Source organism: Xenopus tropicalis, chromosome 2, assembly GCF_000004195.4.
Source record: "Xenopus tropicalis strain Nigerian chromosome 2, UCB_Xtro_10.0, whole genome shotgun sequence".
NCBI classification, from domain to species: Eukaryota; Metazoa; Chordata; class Amphibia; order Anura; family Pipidae; genus Xenopus; species Xenopus tropicalis.
This window is the reverse complement of record NC_030678.2, coordinates 95200523-95219691: the sequence shown is the minus strand read 5'-3', so window position 1 is coordinate 95219691 and position 19169 is coordinate 95200523. Positions and strand designations below refer to the sequence as shown.

General features: G+C 37.0%; 1 protein-coding gene across 2 annotated transcripts in view; it reads left to right on the top strand.

Annotated features, from left to right (window-relative positions):
- prr11 (proline rich 11) overlaps window positions 1–19169 on the top strand; it is a 19916-nt gene extending 747 nt beyond the window's left edge. Inside the window, 9 exon segments of one of the 2 annotated variants that reach the window (NM_001204246.1) lie at window positions 4075–4175; window positions 5849–5993; window positions 7541–7663; window positions 8659–8910; window positions 9479–9577; window positions 10477–10589; window positions 10671–10733; window positions 11020–11116; window positions 17475–19169. In NM_001204246.1, the coding sequence (NP_001191175.1) occupies window positions 4078–4175; window positions 5849–5993; window positions 7541–7663; window positions 8659–8910; window positions 9479–9577; window positions 10477–10589; window positions 10671–10733; window positions 11020–11116; window positions 17475–17546 (1062 nt within the window). In that variant the 5' untranslated portion in view covers window positions 4075–4077 and the 3' untranslated portion in view covers window positions 17547–19169. 2 annotated transcript variants of the gene reach the window in all.

Here is a 19169-nt window from a genome sequence, read left to right as displayed (position 1 = left end):
AAGCTTGTCTCAGATAAGTTATGTGGACATAAATGCCAGGCTAAACAGGTGGCTTTTCAGTTTTGATTTAAACGTGTCCAAGGTTGGAGCTGTCTTGATCCCGTTTGGCAAGGCGTTCCACAGGGTAGGGGCAGCATGACAGAAAGCTCTGGATCCAAAGGTTTTCAGTTGAACTCTAAGGATGGTCAGATTATTGGATCCATTTGATCTAAGATTGTGGGAGGTGTGACGTAGTTGCAGCAAGTCCTCCAGGTATCCGGGGCCCAGGCCATGTAGGGATTTGAATGTTAGCATCCCAATTTTGAAAAGGATTCTCCATTTTATGGGTAGCCAGTGCAGTGAGCGAAGGATTGGTGTTATGTGGCAATGGCGGGGTTGGCTTGTTAGCAATCTTGCGGCAGCATTCTGTACTGTATTCTATATGTAGTGTGAAAATATAATTCTAAGAAACCTTCCTTTTTACATCAATTACACATTTTCAGTGGTTTTATAGTTGAAATGTAATGTAATTGTTATGTAATTACATATTTCTCTGGCCATTTATTCTCTACTACTGTCAAATTACATTACTATACTATGGAATTACATTACATGGCAACTTATATTGTTAAAATATTGTTATTTTCAAAATGTATGTAATGTAATAAAGTAATTCTACCGTGCAATAATATTACGAAAAATTACTATTGAAACCACACATTTTTAGTGAAGTTCCCTCTTTAACGTTTTTATGACTACAATCTTTCTGTAAGGCCCTTTTTTTCCCCTCTTACAAACATCGATAGATCCACGTGTTGAATAACTGAAGGACTATTAACAAATGAAAATTGAGATTAGTACATAGCAGCAAAGGAGTTAGAGCAATATGGTTATAACTTTTTGCTAAAGTAGGAATGAGGTCTAATACTGAACTGTCCACTTGGAATAGACCATATTTATTTACCTTGTAGTTTCTATAAACCAAATTCTAAGGTGGTCATATATAAAAGATATGTTTTGGCAGCTTAAACCTTAATGACTGACCACCATTGCAGCTTTTGGAGCCCATGAGTAGTCATTCAATTAGATTGTGCTGTGTTTCCCATCAAATAGTAGTTTGTGTGTCAGGACAGAAATTCTGCTCTGTTGATGGCTCTTTGGATAGCTGTTGTGTGAATGCATCATCAGGCCAGGAAGCAACATGACAACACATAGCTTTTTCTTCTGTTTGATCGGCTTTATCTCTTGGAGACTACAAATGTAACAATGCTGATCTGCAGGGTCTGTGGAGGTGGAAGGTTATGAAAGTGACTTGAATAGCCATTGTGACAACATTGTAGCATATTTCCAGAACTTTGTTACAAGAAGAAGTTAGTGATGTTGCTGGCAGGCAGAATCTGGAAATTGTGGACATATTTCCTCACATATTTCCACTTTGTGTAAACTACAAGATAATGGCCTCAAAGCCCACACACTCTGCTCATACAAATATTAGCCATGTGGCTAGCATTCCACCATGTCATTTTGTGTTTTTTATTTATATATGTAATTTTAATACCATATCTATGAAACTGTTATATCGTATATTATGGTTTAATCCTGCTGGTGTGTAGACAGTTATGATTGACATTTGATCACTTGTTTTCATAAAGCAGCAAAAAAAAATATAAAATATAAAAACCCACAGGAAAAAAATAAGAAAAACAAAAAACAACCATACTAAATGGTTGACCACAATTTGCAACACAACCGTAGCCCTATGTAGCAACCTTCTAAGTGCCAAACAGTACATTGCTCAGCTTGGTGTTGGCAATCTCTTGTTAGTGGCAAGGTGGCAAGTAATAGACTCCAGAGGGTGTGTAGGATCTAAGGCAGTGATTCCCAACCAGTGGTTCATGAACAACATGTTGCTCACCAACCCCTTGGATGTTGCTCCCAGTGGCCTCAAAGTAGGTGCTTATTTTTGAATTCCTGGCTTGGAGACAAGTGTTGGTGGCATAAAAACCAGTTGTAGTGCCAAACAGAGCCTCGTTTAGGCTGCCAGTGCACATAGGAGCTACCAAATAGCCAATAACAGCCCTTGGCAGCCTCATGAACATTTTTCACGCTTGTGTTGCTCCCCAACTCTTTCTACACTCTTTGGCTCGTGGGTACGAAAGATTGGGAAATCTCCGATCTAAGGGGCAGGCCAACGCTACCTCCTGCTTACATACAGAAAGACAAAAGGGATTGATCAATGCACATTCCCTGGTCCCCTGTTTCATAAGTAAATTGTCTATTAGTTTCATGCTAGTGCATACAGTATATTGACAAGAAACAGGGGTTTTTAGTTACAAAATTATGATCATAAGATTGGTAAGCCACCATACCACGTCAAGGTAAACCCCGTATGGTGGTCCTATCTATTTACCTCTGGTCATATTTTTCAAAGGCTGGCACTCCCGTGCACTATTGCCATTCTTGACCTGGGGGCTGGTTTGAATCAGAGGGCTTAGTCACTCCCATGCCTTTTGCTTATATAGAGAGAGATTGCCTGGTTCCCCAGACCAAATCCTCCCCCGCTTGCGGCTTGTAGAGGAGAAGACTGCCCATTAACCAACACCCATTCTTTTTAAAGGCATAAGACCACCATTAAAGGGACGGGTGTGGGGGTGCTGAACCCACATGGAAGTTTGGCCATTCTTCCTGCAGAATTAAATCTGCTAAAATACATAAATACACAAAAAGAGGTTGTGGGAGCACTCCAAGGCTAAATAAAGTATACAAATACAATGGAAGTGCAACTGATCTGGCCAAATTAACTACAAACATACAGAAAGACAAAAGGGATTGATCAATGCACATTCCCTGGTCCCCTGTTTCATAAGTAAATTGTCTATTAGTTTCATGCTAGTGCATACAGTATATTGACAAGAAACAGGGGTTTTTAGTTACAAAATTATGATCATAAGATTGGTAAGCCACCATACCGCGTCAAGGTAAACCCCGTATGGTGGTCCTATCTATTTACCTCTGGTCATATTTTTCAAAGGCTGGCACTCCCGTGCACTATTGCCATTCTTGACCTGGGGGCTGGTTTGAATCAGAGGGCTTAGCTACCTCCTGCTTATCTCCCTCCCCAGCGAGCCAAATGAATGGCTTTTTGCAGTCTAACCATTGTGTATGGTTATGTGACCGAAATTTTCTAACCTCTCTGATCTACTAAATGACTGTGAATTGCCATGGTACATAAATTATTGGGACAATAATTCAGAGCCCACACAGTCTGAAAATTGTCTGAAAATCGGCACGTGTATTGCCAGCTTAAATCACAAAGGGCTGGTGACCGTAAAGCTATACATCCAATTGGATAACAGAGATAGAAATGCAGGCTGACCGGCGAGGACTGCATCGACTAGCTGATGGGGTCATTTAAGGCCTGGAAGGACTGAACTAGCAACTTTTTATCAGCCCCTGTATGGCCTCCTTTAATTTGAAAGCTGTAGAATATACTGTGACTGCACATGATATATGAAATACTGCAGCAGACTTTTTATTTAGCTGATATCATCCAGCTAAAGCTTAAAAGAAAACAAGTATATGTTATGTATATTGCTGTGTCTAGGTTACCTCTGATCTGTGCATGTTTTTACCTTTTAAAACGGAGCTGAAAGATGTGTGTTTTATGAGCAGATCAATCGTGCTTTTTACATGCTGTTATTCTTTTTGTGAATATAAAGCTAAATATAAACTTGGCAAAAACTTTATAAGTTTACGTTTTATTGATAATATTTACCAATTTATTCTCTGTCATGACAGTTACTTAAATGTTTATATGTGTATAAAATAACTTAGTTGTTCCCTGCTCTCCTCAGTGTGACAGGAGCTGGACCAAATGCAGAATATTCTATAAAACCTAGCAACAACTTAGTTTTGCACATAAGCAGCATATTGTTTGTTTCCTCAGTGGGGAAAATAAAACAAAAACTGCTGCTTAAAGAATTGTACAAGACCTCTAGGATCATTTTGCTTTGCAACAATTAAAAAATGTAGATTTTTTTTAATTTTATATCAATGAAATATCTTCATTTTTACAATTTTTTTTTTTTTGGCAAGATAATGGCAAAATTTATACAAGCACGACGAAGACCAGAAAAACACAGAAAGAAACAGTGGCAAGTGAAGAAGTATAAATGTTCAAGACCCAGCCAAACACCGTAAGACCTATATGCTGAATTAGATGTCTAATAAATCCTTTATTTGTATACTTAGAGCAATTTATCACCTATTTCCAACTGTGTATGTAGGCTAGAGCCATATGGTTTATTTAAATCATGTGGAATGAACTGATTATGCATTTATCTGCATATTAAGGCTACATTAAATAATGGCAGCTAAAAAAAACTTGCTGCATTGTTCAGTATGTGTATGGTGTCCTGAAAATTCTGACCAATCTCTATTTACACAAAACAATAAATGTACGTGAGAATTTACAGCTATCAGATTATTTTCTCCTGCAAATCTTCACAGTCTAGCAGAGAAATGAACAAGCGAAATATATATATATTTTTTTAAATATAGTGTTATAGTTTAGTTTGGTGTTTTTTTCACACCCTGTACAAATTAGGTTTAGTTGCCCTGTGCAGTGGGAGTACCTACAAAATAACAACTTTCAACTTTGCTTCTCAATAGTTAACGTGCTTCCCTCATATGGTGTTCTAGAAACAGGGTTAAAACACAGACACAGTGGTTACAGCATAAACATGTATCCAACAAAAGCCCCAATAACAATCAAAACTGAAGCTTCTTGCAAGGCAACTTCCCCAGAATATTTTTAGCAAACACAATAATTTTAAAATTGTAGACTAAAACTGTGATACATTTAAATGTTTTTTGGAAAGTGCTGCAAATCCACCTCCTCCAAAAGAAATGATCAGGGCTTACCCAGTGCCTAATTATTGGATATCAAGCTACCACTTCATTAGGTTCAGTCTACAGTGTTGTCTCCACTACCTTAGGGCCTTGTTAAAAGAAAAGAAGTTTAATGACGGAAGCATTCTTTTGTGCATCTGATTCATATATCTTCACTCTGAGGACAATATGTGTTTATTTAATCATATATTGCATGATGCACAAAACAACTTTAGCTGGTATTCTATATGACTCAATAGGAACAGGAATTATAATATCAAGGTTAACTAAACCTCCTTTCACAAGTGATCTTTCTTTTAGCTGTTCATTTTGAAAGAAAAACCAAAATATATAACGTCTAAGTTTCTGATTATGTTATTGAAAAAGCATTAGAAACCCTGCCTTCACAATTTTTCATTTTCAAAAAGACATCCGTTTTTTTTTTTTAAATAATTTTCCCACTATTCACTTGCCTGCTGTCAAACATATATTCCATGGTGTCAGCTGTCAAGGAAAATAATTGATGTTGCTGTAAAATGTAATTTCTGTGTTGCACTTTGATCTGTAGGACATTGCACGATTACTGCAACATGTGGTGCAGCAAGATCAAGTCCCTGTCAAAGGGTTAAATACACATTATGAGTAAATATACATATGAGTGAGAGCTGGCATTTATGTCTACAAGATCTCAATGTTCAATGTGCACGGTTAGCTTTGTACAGTTTGTGACAATAACTTGCTCAGTGATTGTGCAAAGAAAATGTTGTACACAAACTCACACAACATACAAACAATCCTTAGGGCAATAACCCATAGCAGTCCGAGACATACTGTTGTTATCCTATCTGCAGTAGAATGTTCCTTATACTGTATCTCCATCATATATGTATATGAGCTTTGATGAGTATTTTCTATGTACAGTTATACTGTTCTCCTGAACATGAGAATCCATAGTGTTTCATTCTTTGCTACTTTTCAGGATTCCAGATCAAGTGTTATCAAGTGGTTCCTGTCATTTAAAGCTGCTTTTGGTTGGCGGTTTCACCAGCCTACAAAATGCAGGGAGTTTTCTAGTGAGAGCATTTCTTTATCTGTACTGGTGGAGTCACAACAGCGTGAAAAAGGTTTGCTAATGCTTACATTCTTTAAAACTTAGTGTAGTGCAGTATTTTGTGAAATGAATAATATTTCCTGGTATCTTATAAGGTTAATAAATATGCATTGTTTTCTACTCTAGCAAAAAGTTAAATAATCTCCTAGTTCTAGCAGAGAAGCCTTTTACACTTGACTTGACTTTTCCCATTAAATGCTCTTAATGCTAGAGCCTAGAGAGAAGGGAGAGCGAAGACACAGGCATTTATCCATTTTTAGAAAGTATATCATACTGAAACATCACAAATCATTAATTTGTCAGGATGTTATGTTTAAGTTTATTATGTATTACTTGCCCAGAGAACATACACAAATTTTCAATGCGTGCAAAATAAAAAGTTATGCTGAAAAGCCGCTCTGCCTACTCTTTTAGCTAAAAATAAATAAATAAATATATATATATATATACAGGTATAGGACCCGTTATCCAGAATGCTCGGGACCAAGGGTATTCTGGATAAGGGGTCTTTGTGTAATTTGGATCTCCATACCTTAAGTCTACTAAAAAATCAATAAAACATGAATTAAACCCAACAGGATCGTTTTGAATCCAATAAGGATTATTTATATTTTAGCTGGGATCAATTACAAGATACTGTTTTATTACTCCAGAGAAAAAGGAAATCAGTTTTAAAATTCTGTATTATTTGATTAAAATGGAGTCTATGGGAGATGGACTTTCCATAATTCAGAGTATTCTGGATAATGGGTTTCTGGATAAGGGATCCCATACCTGTATTTTATTTTTTTTAGTTTTTGTTTCACACTTACTAACTCCCCTGTAATTACCACAGTAACCATGGTGATTACATGGCAATCTGGCATAATTGCAGGAAAGTTACTTCTTAATTTTCCAGTGTTTTACATGTGTCGAGCCCCATGCTTGCTACTGGAAAGGTATATATGCCATTGCCCTTATAGGGTTTTTTCTGTGCTCTGGTAAGCTGATTACCTACCCAAGAACCAGGATATTAGAAACATGAAGTAGCTTCCATTTATGTCTGCCCTGTTTAACTAAAAAAATAACAAACTATAGCTTTTTGTTAACAAAAACAATAGGCAAAAAGTAGGCACAGTTCATGTTAATCAAGGCGGTATACTTTCTTTTTATTTACACTGGTTATATTGTATTACCTTTGATCAAAGTCCACTCTCCTAGTGACTGCAGTGAATCCTGGAGATCAGGGTGGTCTTTTTTCCAAATGGTAATAAACTAGATCACACAAAAACAGCATGTTGCAACATACTCTTGCATAGCTATTTTTTGGGAATCTTTTGAGGTAAATAGTGTTACAAGATATATATTGCAAAGTTGTGTTAAATGATTCTAATAGAAAACCTAAAACTATGGGGATATTTTACATCCTCTTAAAAGATGGTATAATTTGCCCCATGCATGAAATGTGCACATATTTTGAATAATAAATGCCAATAATAATTGTAGTTAAGTGGTTATATTTCAGTAGCATTGTTGTTTTGTAGTATTTGTGATATGAGATGTTTTATTTGTCATTGGTAGCGCATTATGATGGTAAAGAATACAATTTTCCCTCCACTCATCTACCATCGGGAACTCCAAGCTCTTAGAAAGAGGTTACAGAAACTTGAAGCAGAATTATCCATGTTGCAGTCCACATTTGCTGTGAGTATCCAGTTGTATTCCAGCCCAGCCAGGATTTTATAAAAGGGAACAGACTGTCTAAAATACTGTTTATTTTAATGTACCGTATATACTTGAGTATAAGCCGATCCGAATATAAGCCGAGGTACCTAATTTTACCTAAGAAAACTGGAAAAACTTATTGACTTGAGTATAAGCCTAGGGTGGGAAATGCAGCAGCTACTGCTAAGTTTTTTTTTTTTTTTTTTTTTTTTTTAACTGTCAGGCAAGTTTGAGAAGGCTAAGGAAGCTGCCATACTAAGTAATGATAGTAATGATAAGATGGAAATCCAAGCAACTGGCAAGCTTTGGTAAATTCTGTTTTTCTGCCCCAATGTCCTGCTGAGGGTACCATATATGAGGATTCCCAAATCCCATTTTTTGGGATATAAATTGCTCAATGGTAGTACAAATTTCCCACATACAACAAATCCTCCCTGTGCTATTGCCCTAAGGTTGACACTGAAGCTAAAGGCTTTTGCTGTAACTTGAATTTCTGATTTTTGTTTCTTAAGCTGGCCATACACGCACCGATAATATCGTACGAAACCTCGTTTCGTACGATATTTGGTGCGTGTATGGCAAGTCGGCGAGTCGACCGATAGCACAGGAGGCTGCTGATATCGGTCGCCGATCGGCCAGGTTAAAAAATTTTGATCGGGCGCCATAGAAGGCGCCTGAGCAAAATCTGTCGTCAGGGCTGAATTGGCAAAAGGAGGTAGAAATCCTATTGTTTCTACCTCCTTATCTGCCATTTCAGCCCTGAAGGTTAGTGGCGGATTTACCGATCTTTTGTGCGAGCGACGGTCGCACAAAAGATCGCAAATCGCCACGTGTGTGGCCACCTTTAGCATTGCAGTAGATTAGTATCAGATATATGTATTTATTTTTTACATTACAGTAAAATGTTGTAGCTGCAGTGTGGTAGTATGTATTATAATGTTATGCATATTTTATGTACATTGTTTTTCTTTCAGAATAAATTTGATGATACCAGTTTGACCTATAACGCCTGTTGTAAATGTGGCAATCCTAAACCCATCACTCCTGCCATACCTATCCATTCTGAGACAGCGAAACAAAGTACCCCAGCCTTACATCCTCCACTGCCGCCACCGCCACCACCCCCTCCTCCTCCTCCACCACCACCCCCAGTACCTGTAACAGCCCTTCCACTAAAAAAGTCTACTCTTGCTCCGAAGAAAACTGAAAGTGCCAGAACACTTAAGGTGGGATTATCCCATATAGTTATTCTTTAGAACGGTGTACATTGTGTAGCTTTTTGAATATGTTACAGTTACCCGGCAGGCAGGTTTTCATCAATAGACATTTCATACTTTCCTATGTAATATAAATTGCTTGCACTCCCAGCACCTTTTAAGCTTCCTCTTCATGAGTGAGGTGAAAAAAGGATTTTGTATCGGCTTTGAGTTTTTTCCCTGTAGTCGCAACTTAAATGTTGTTAATGGAAAGTAACTCTTATGACCTTCAGTACTTTTAGTATAACTTAGCATATGACAACTGGGATTTAATGTGTAGTTGAGCCTGACCAGGAAGCAAATCTAGATAAAAACATAACATACAAACAGTGAGTGTAAAATCAACAGTAATTGTAATGGTGTTATCAACTAAGAACACTGGTAAATTTCCATAAATTCATAAAAAATGTATATACTGGTAATAAATCAGTGGTTGTTATGGATTGAGTGGAATCACATTCCCTCGGTGATCATCTTTAAATTAGCTCCTATGTCTTATTTTAGAATGTGACTTTTTTTTCTGTATTTTTATTTTCAGGCCTCTCCTTTAAGACAAGGTGGACCTATTCAGATAAGCCTAAAAGACCTTCTTAATGTCAGGTTAAAGAAAACAAGAGATTGTGTTGGGAGACAAAATGTAAATATATTTTGTTGTTTTGTTTCTCCTAATCCTGCCAATGTTTTACCTATCACAGATTCACAACATATTTGCATATCCTTTTTTTTTTTGTAGTACAGCTGACTGCACGTATGTATGTATGTATGTATGTATATAGATAGAAACAGATATAAGTATAATCATGAAATGGACACAGCACTCGCAGGATTTTTTGAGAAAGGTCTAAGATATGTGACCGAAACGTTGATTCTGCACTAATAAAGGGTTATTTTTCATACATTATAAAGTCCTGTGAGTGCTGTGTCCTTCCATGGTTATACTGTACTTTGATATTCATACTCGGCACCCAGGCATTTACAGATTTTTTTGGTGTGTACCCTTTTTTTTTTTTTTTACTATGGTGTTTGTGTATGTATATATAATAAATATATATAATTAAAACCAAAGAAGAGGAGAGTGAGAGTCTTGAACAGTGGACATTGGTGAGTGTGTATATTATATATCGTTTTTTTACTCATTTACTAAACAAGGGGCAGTGCACTTTGCTTGATTTTCAAAGTGAAAATCTTGAGCAATAAGTACAAGGCTCCACTGTTCGTGGGATCAATGTATTCTTCAGCAGACACGCTCAGGCACCAGTTTTTTTTTTTTTTTTTTTTTAATGCCCCAATGGGTACAATTTTGCCTTTGTTAGGGCACATAGCACTTGCATATGAGTTTAATAAATGAGCCCTGTATTTTTTCAATATTATGGAAAATTGGGTCATGTATATACAGTAAAGTAAATCAGCACCACCTGTAAGCTTTGTTATTGACAGATATGTAAACATAATTAATTGTGTTTCTGTATCCCACAAGCTGATAGAAATGAATGTAACAAGGAAGAGGACTTAATACAATTTATTATTTTTCTGAAGGATGGATTAGATCAGAAAACCAAACTTCCACCTGTTTCTCTGTCTGAGTTGCAGGGACTGAATCTGAAAACCGCTTCAAAGATGGCGCCTCGTCGGCTTGCAAACATTTTCAAGTAAGCACAAAGTTAAATGAAAGTTTCACATAACAAATGATAGAATTCATATTAATACTTTCCCTTTATTAACATATACAGAGAAGCTTCGAATAGTAGCCCATTAGACTTAAGAAGACGACTTAAGAAGGTCAACATGGTGAGGTAATTCAGCAGACATTTCTGTCGCAATTGTTTTTAAACAATGTGTTATGTCTATGAAATGCTAATTTCCAGGGAAGTTTCCTACAGATATTGAGCTTTGCTTGAGGTTCTGTGTTTAACAACTGTGATTTTTATAAAGCAGCATGTTAGAAATTCTATGTGTGTGATACTGCACTCCTTTGTATAAAAGGGTGCCAGAGTTTTTGATTTTAGATTTTCACAGCTTGGGTCTGTCAAGGCATGAAAGTATAGGTAGGAAAACCTAAACTTTGTGATGTGTTTACAGGAGTCCTGGAGGAACACCTCTGTATAACAGAGATAACAAGGAAAATGGCACCGGGCTAAACCCATTAATGACAAAAGCTCTTAAACAGAAATTTCAGGCAAGTTGTTATAATTTTGTGCGCTCATAACTCTTTTCCCAAAAATCAGTGCTATATTTTATCATTAAGCGTGTAGATATAAATATTTACAACTTAAAGGAAAACTATACCCTTTAACAATCTATGTCTCCATAAAAATATATTGCATAAACAAGCTCATATATAAAACCCTGCTTCATCTAAATCTAAATCTTTCATAAAAATATACTTTTTTAGTATTGTACTATTGGGTACTCCTAAACAGAAAATTGCCATTTTAAGAATAAAGGGCCGTCCCCTGTGATCATAGGATTCACAGTGCTCGCAAAGAAGCCAAGGCACACATACATGCTAGGTCACATCAGCCAATTAATGGAGAGAGTTCTGCCTTTTGCTTCCACACTTTTTCCTGTTACAGTTAAAGCTGCATTATTTCTGGTCATGTGATCTCTAAAGGGAGCACACAAACCATCACTAAGGGCAGTGGCACACAAGGAGATTAGTCGCCCGCGATAAATCTTCACTATAGCAGGCGACTAATCACCCCGACATGCTGTCCCACTGGCAAGAATGTAAATCGCTGGTGGGATGGCATAGGCGTTGCCTTGGTTTTCCGAAGCTGTCCAAATGTTCCTTGCAAGGCAATTTCGGGTGACCAAAGCGATGCGTATATCATCCCACCAACGATTTACATTCTTGCCGGGATGGCATGTTGGGGAGGTAAGTCGTCTGCAATGGCGAAGATTTATTGTGGGCGACTAATCCCCCCCCCCCTTGTGGCAGAGCCCTAAGTAGTGGATCAAATGAAAGGATGTAAAAGGGCAATATTTACCGATATATGTATATATATATTCCAGTTATTCCAGTTTGGCAATTCTTTTATAGGTCACTATAACATATAAATCTGTTGATTAAGTACTCATTCTGGGGGCATAATTTTCCTTTTAAAGATGTGTTTTGAAAAATTAAAAAACAATGTGATTGGGGGAGACTTTTTAAAGGGGTCCACCAATTAAATTAATTATACATTCATTAAATATTTTCAGTGGTTTTCAAAATGTAATTGCAGTTGAAAGCAGTATTTGAAGTATACTCTTCTTTTCTTTGGGTATGGTTTGCTTAAGAATGTAACAGGACAGTCAATTCTTTTAGAGCTTATTGGCTTCAACATGGTTTAGGTAGCCAAGCCTGAATCTTAAAGGAGAATGAAAGTCATTTGGGCATTTCACTGCCAATAGATTCATCACATTAGTGTTACCTAGAACACTATATTTATTTTGCAGAAAGCTTTACTATACCTAAGTAACAGCCCTAGAAGCTCCCTCCGTTTTGTTTAAGATTGCAGCTGCCATTTTAGCTTGGTCTTCCTTGCTTCCTGCTTGCAGTTCTAGAGGGTGGTAGGTCAGATCACACATTCCTAAGGGTGGGAGGAGTGAGTTTTATGAATTCTTATGGGAGGGGGAGCAGGAGATGGAAGAAAGAGGAGAGAGCTGTGCAGACTCTGGGCCCCGAGAATGAAGGATTTTTCTGAGAGAGGAAATTAGATACCGAAGAACACAAAAAAGGAGACAAGAAATCCTGTTTTTCTTTTGATCAGGCCAGCTTTTCTGTGAGTGCTTATGACTTTAATTAATCCATATTGGAAAGTAATTAGCTTTACATTTTCTTAATGCAAAAACGGTTGTTGGGTGGAAGACCACCTTAACCAATAGATTGTTTTTGTGATTAAAACAACGGCAAAAAGTTCAGCACAAGCCCAGTTCATTAAATTTGTATTGAACAATATGAAATACAGGTATAGGACCCATTATCCAGAATGCCCGGGACCAAGGGTATTCCGGATAAGGGGTCTTTCCGTAATTTGTATCTCAATACCTAAAGTCAACTAAAAATGTTGGGATCAATTACAACGTACTGATTTATTTCTACATAGAAAAAGAAAATCAGTTTTAAAATTCTGAATTATTTCATTAAAATGGAGTCTATGGGAGACAGGCTTTCGGTAATCTGGAGCTTTCTGGATAACGGGTTTCCCGATAAGGGGTCCGATACCTGTACTGCCTGTTTCTCTGTCTACAAAACATAAATAATACTTCCCCTCCATTCATGTATTAACCCTTTTACTGCCAGCTGTTTTGGTCAAAGCGGAACTTGTATTGCCAGACAGTTTTTGAACATTTTGCACTGTTTCACTTTAGGGGCCTTTCCTCGGGGGGACTTTTAGTTTACCCAGGAAAACAATATATCGTTTTTTTCAGAACAACCTAAGCTTTCAAAATATGGTAGAATTTTTGTGTAATTCCAATTCTGTAACAAGATATAGGCTTCTAAAGGTCTAAAAATGCAAAAAAAAAATCTAATTTTCCATAATATAAACACACATACTAGAAACAAAAATTATTTTATGCACGAATATACAAATGATTTGGAAAGTCCCATGTCTCCTGAACGTGCCAATACCAAATATATATAGTTTTATGTAGATTTGTCACTTGTATAGGTCAAAAACTCCCAGCAGTACACTACCAAATTTCCAAAGCACTGCTCCAGAAAGCTGCATACTTTGGATTTCAAGGACAAAATTTCCACTAACAGAAGGTTTATCCCAGAAAATTGTACATTTTTGGAAAGAACAGATTCTGGGGAATACAGAATAGGCACAACTGTCTGTTTACTCCAAACTATCAAGTCGCAATGCTTTCCTAAAGTTATTGGTTTTTATCAAAATTTGTGATTTTTTTTTAAAATTACTTCAAAGCTTCCAGTCTATAGTATCTTATCTCCTACAGGTCATAAAGTAACCAAATAAAACACCCTAAATATGAACGCCAGGGGTCCACTGAACAGTTTGATGCCCAATATGTATAGGTTTACCTAAGTATGTGGCATGTAGGGGCCCCAATGTGAACATACCCCCATATGATCTATCATTTGTCATTTCAGCTCCTGCAAAATCAACACATTTACATCATTATATGTGGGATAAAGCTAGTAAAAAGTACACTCACTCCAGAAAGTCATATATTTTTGGAAAGTACACAACCCCCCGAATCTAAAATGGGTACCCATGTTTTTCTACTCCAAAGTACCAAGCCACAAAGCTTTCCTAAAGCTGGCAATTTTGATGACATTTCCAAAAATCCCCTCAAAACTTCCACTTTGCAGCATCTCATCTCCCACATAGCATTAGGTACCAAGATAAAACACCCTAAATTTGAACACCAGGGGTTCACTGAACAGTTTGATGCTCAATATGTATAGGTTTACCTAAGTATGTGGCATGTAGGGGCCCCAATGTGAACATACCCCCATATGATCTATCATTTCTGTAATTTCAGCTCCGGCAAAATCAACACATTTACATCATTATATGTGGGATAAAGACCCATGTCTAACTACTCCAAAGTACCAAGCTGCAAAGCTTTCCTAAAGCTGGCAATTTTGATGACATTTCCAAAAATCCCTTCAAAGCTTCCAGTTTCCAGCACCTTCTCTCCCACATAGTATTAGATACCAAGATAAAACACCCTAAATTTGAACGCCAGGGGTCCACTGAACAGTTTGATGTCCAATATGTATAGGTTTACCTAAGTATGTGGCATGTAGGGGCCCCAATGTGAACATACCCCCATATCATCTATCATTTCTGTAATTTCAGCTCCGGCAAAATCAACACATTTACATTATATGTGGGATAAAGTTAGTAAAAAGTACGCTCACCCCAGAAAGTCATATATTTTTGGAAAGTACACATTCCCCCGAATCTAAAATGGGTACCCATGTCTTTCTACTCCAAAGTAACAAGCCGCAAAGCATTTCTAAAATTAGCAATTTTGATGACATTTCCAAAAATCCACTCAAAGCTTCCAGTTTCCAGCACCTTCTCTCCCACATAGTATTAGGTACCAAGATAAAACACCCTAAATTTGAATGCCAGGGGTCCACTGAACAGTTTGATGCCCAATATGTATAGGTTTACCTAAGCATGTGGCATGTAGGGGCCCCCAATGGGAACATACCCCCATATGATGTGTAATTTCAAAAAATCAACACATTTAAATCCTTTATGTGGGATAATGCTACAAAAAAGTACGCTCACCCCAGAAAGCCATATATTTTTGGAAAGTACGCTTTCCCCCGAATCTAAAATGGGTACCCATGTCTTTCTACTCCAAAGTACCAAGCCGCAAAGCTTTCCTAAGTTTGCCGATTTTTACAATATTTCAGAAAAACGAGTTAGCTGCATTTATCTCACACAATATCTTGCGTACAATGGCAAATCACCCCAAATAGGAACACCAGAGGTCTACTGAACAGTTTGATGCCCAATATGCAAAGATATACCAAAGTGTGCGGTATGTACTGACCCCAAAATGAAAATATTGCATATGGATTTCTCGCCTGCCAGCTCAGCTTTTGCACACAGAGCCCCCTGACAGCGTATTATGTGCAATAACACCCCCAAACTATACAGAAAAATCCAAAAAACCATATATTTTTGGAAAGAACACACTCTGACAAATCCAACAAGGGTAAAGAGTCCTTTCTACACCAAAGTACCAATCTGCAAAGCTTTCGTAAATTTAGTGGTTTTTATGACATTTCAGAAAATCGCCTAAAAATGTTGAAGTTAGCTGCATTTATCTCACACAATTTCTTGCGTACAAAGGCAAATCACCCCAAATAGGAACACCTAAGGTCTACTGAACAGTTTGATGCCCAATATGCAAAGATATACCAAAGTCTGTGGTATGTACTGACCCCAAAATGAAAATAGCGCATATGGATTTCTCACCTGCCAACTCGGCTTTTGCACACAGAGCCCCCTGTCAGTGTATTATGTGCAGTAACCCCCCCTAACTACACAGAGACCCCCAGAAAACCTTATATTTTTGGAAAGTACACATTGCGATGAATTCAATATAGGTAAAGTTATTTTTGTACACCAAAATTACACCTGGCAAAGCTACGCTAAAAACAGATCAGGAACACTTATATAGGGATAAAAATGCAATAAAATCACAAAAATTGTGCAAATCAGTGAAACAACAAAATAAGTCACATGACAGTGTAATTAGTGGTCAGAATATATGATCCAATAGTCACGCTGTCAAAATAAACAGTTTTCAAGGAAAATAAACTAAAAACAAGCAGTAAAATGAAAAATAAATAAATAATACAAAAAAAGTTTGCGTATACACGCGTGTACATATGTAAAAGTAGTGTAACAATGTGTAAGTGTGTATATGAGTGTATATTAGTGTGTAAAATGAAAAAAAAACAAAAAATAAAAAAAGTGCTAAATTATGTGCTGTATGTAGGTATAAATGTGTGTAAATGAGTGTAAGTGTGTAAATACAATAAATAAAAACACACTTACCTGTCCAGAAGATCCGGATCGCATGGCTGGCCTTCCTGCAGTAGTCCCGGTGAGTGGGCGGCTCTTTGGGGGGGGGACAGGAAGCGGGTGCAAGCAGCAGACGCGATGCGATCATGTCTGCAAGCACCCTGCTTGGGGGGGGGGCCCTGCGACGATCACGTCGCAGGGCCGACATGACAGCCCCCCTGGCTCGTTGCTGTCATTACTAAAACTCTCTGCCGAAGCGGCGCATGCCGCTTCAGCAGAGAGAATCTTTATCTGCCAAAAGACGTATGGCGTACGGCGTTGGCAGATAAAGACTTTCCCTGCAACGACGTACGCCGTTGGCAGGGAAAGGGTTAAAAAAAAAAAGAAAAAGATTAATTAAAAACCATAATACAGGTATGGTACCTTTTATCCAGAATGCTCGGGACCTGGGGTTTTCCGGATGGGGGAACTTTCCGTAATTTGTATCTCCATAGCTGAAGTCTGCTAAAAATTATTTAAATATTGAATAAGCCCAATAGGATTGTTTTGCCTCCAATAAGGATTAATTATAGCTTAGTTGGGATCAAGTACAGGTACTGTTTTATTATCTGTACCTGTACTGTCATTTAAAATGTAATATAGTGTACACAGAACACTTCTTTGCATATTTGTACGCAGTGCGACCCCATAGTCTGCAACAGGATAGTGCTACTTACAGTATTTAGGAAGGCTATGAATGCCGCTAAATCAAACCTACAGAGATTTCACATATCTAAGACAAGCTGCAGAACAACTTCTACTTGTAATTGTTTTTTTAAATGTAAATGTGTATAAAAGATAGCCCTGGGAACATAATGTATTGAATTTAACTTTATTTGTAAATGTAATTGAAATCTTTTAGAAAATGCCTGTACATGTATTCTTGAAAAGCAAGGAAAAACTGTATTTTGAAAAGGGCAAGCGGCTGTTTGTGCAAAGTATTTTTTTTATTTTGCAACGGAATCTTACAGAATATGTTCATTCGTTTTTCAGATGGCTCATCCGACAAGTCCATCACCACTGCGATCATCTCCAGGAAACAGAAGCTTTGAAGAGATGCCTTAAAGCTACTTGTTTGTTCCCCAGAGACTTGCTACTGTTTGCACTATTTTTAAAGCTGTAAAGATGTATATATTTTTTAATTAGGTTTTCCTGACAATTTCAGTTTCAGAGTTGATGGATTGTTTATTCTATTTCAGGATTCTGTTTTTGAAGAAAAAAAACTTTTTAATCAGAGTGATGCTGTCAAAATGTTTTTTATGGTTTATAAGCAGTTGTGGATAATTACTGAATATAAATAATTCATTTGATCTTAGTAATTCTTCGCTGATTACATATAGGCGTCTGTATGGACAGGGTTTTGGCTAGCTAAACCTTTCTCTGCAAATGAAAAATAATACAGAGTATCCTAAACCTCCAGCAACAGTTCATGTTCAAAAAAAAAAACTCTGTCTATATGTAAGCTGTACCATTGCATTAGTAGAAGAAAATAATGTGGCAGCTGCCCCTTCTATGTCTAATTTTTTGTCTTTATTGATTTATGGATAACTTCCATTTACAAGGAGAGGTTTAAACTTTAGCAGAAAGTGCCAACCATGTTTTGTGGTTCTGATTTTATTCTCTTTGGAACTTTTTTTAAATCCAGCATGAGGGTCTTCCTTGCAGTTTTCAGATATTTTCACTGATAACCACAGCACTTTGTTTAGAAGAAAACCAAAAATCCCAGTGGCATATATATTTGCTGCTATGTAGGAAAATGTGTGAAAGCTAGGAATTCCCACAATGGTTTGTACCAGACTTTTGTAGAAGAAAATTCTATCTTTTAGTTAGATTATGCATGGCTATTCAGCTTGATAAGCATTTACTGTACATCTGAATTCCCTCAGTAACTGAGCCAGTTGGTTACACTGGCAATAACTCACTGCCTCAGTCTTTTAAAAGTGAAAAAAAGCCTGATAACTCATTCACCATTTTCAGGAACCCTGCTTAAATATTGTGGTGCCTATGGTAAATCTCCACTGAGCTAATATCTGGCTGTATGTGCCAATGAGATTGCTATTGGCCAATAGCATTTACTAAGGATGCCTGCAATCACATCTAAGCACAACTATTGAAATAAGCCTAGGGAAGAATGCAAGACTGTGGTGTTAATATTGGTTTATTATATTGTTTATTTGATATGTGTTATTTCATGGATAGATATTTTAACAAAGACTCAAATGCATTTTTTCAAGTTTTAAGCATGCTGAAATGTTACCTTACATTATGTGGGAACATGAGGCAGTGCTCTGTTCCTCTGAAAGGTATATGAATAGATTGAATAGATTCTCTAGTAGCCTTAATTGTATCACTTTGCCAATATAAAAATACAGACTGGTGGTCTAATTAATGAAAAAGATCAAAGGAGGTACAAGAAATGGTCTTTATTTATTTTTGGGTATATATATATTAGTATAAAAAAGACCAGCAACTCCGGGATTTCTTGTGAAAAATCAAAACATATATTCAAAGTAGCATAAACAGCCGACGTAACGTTTCGGTCCCCATCGGGACCTTTCTCATATTATTTTATAAAAGCCTGTACTGTAAGTATTTTTGTGTTATTTCTGTGTTCTGCTTCATTTTTGTTTTCTTTTTGTTCTCTTTTGACAGCACACATTAAATGCTGCTGATGTACAGTCGTCCTAA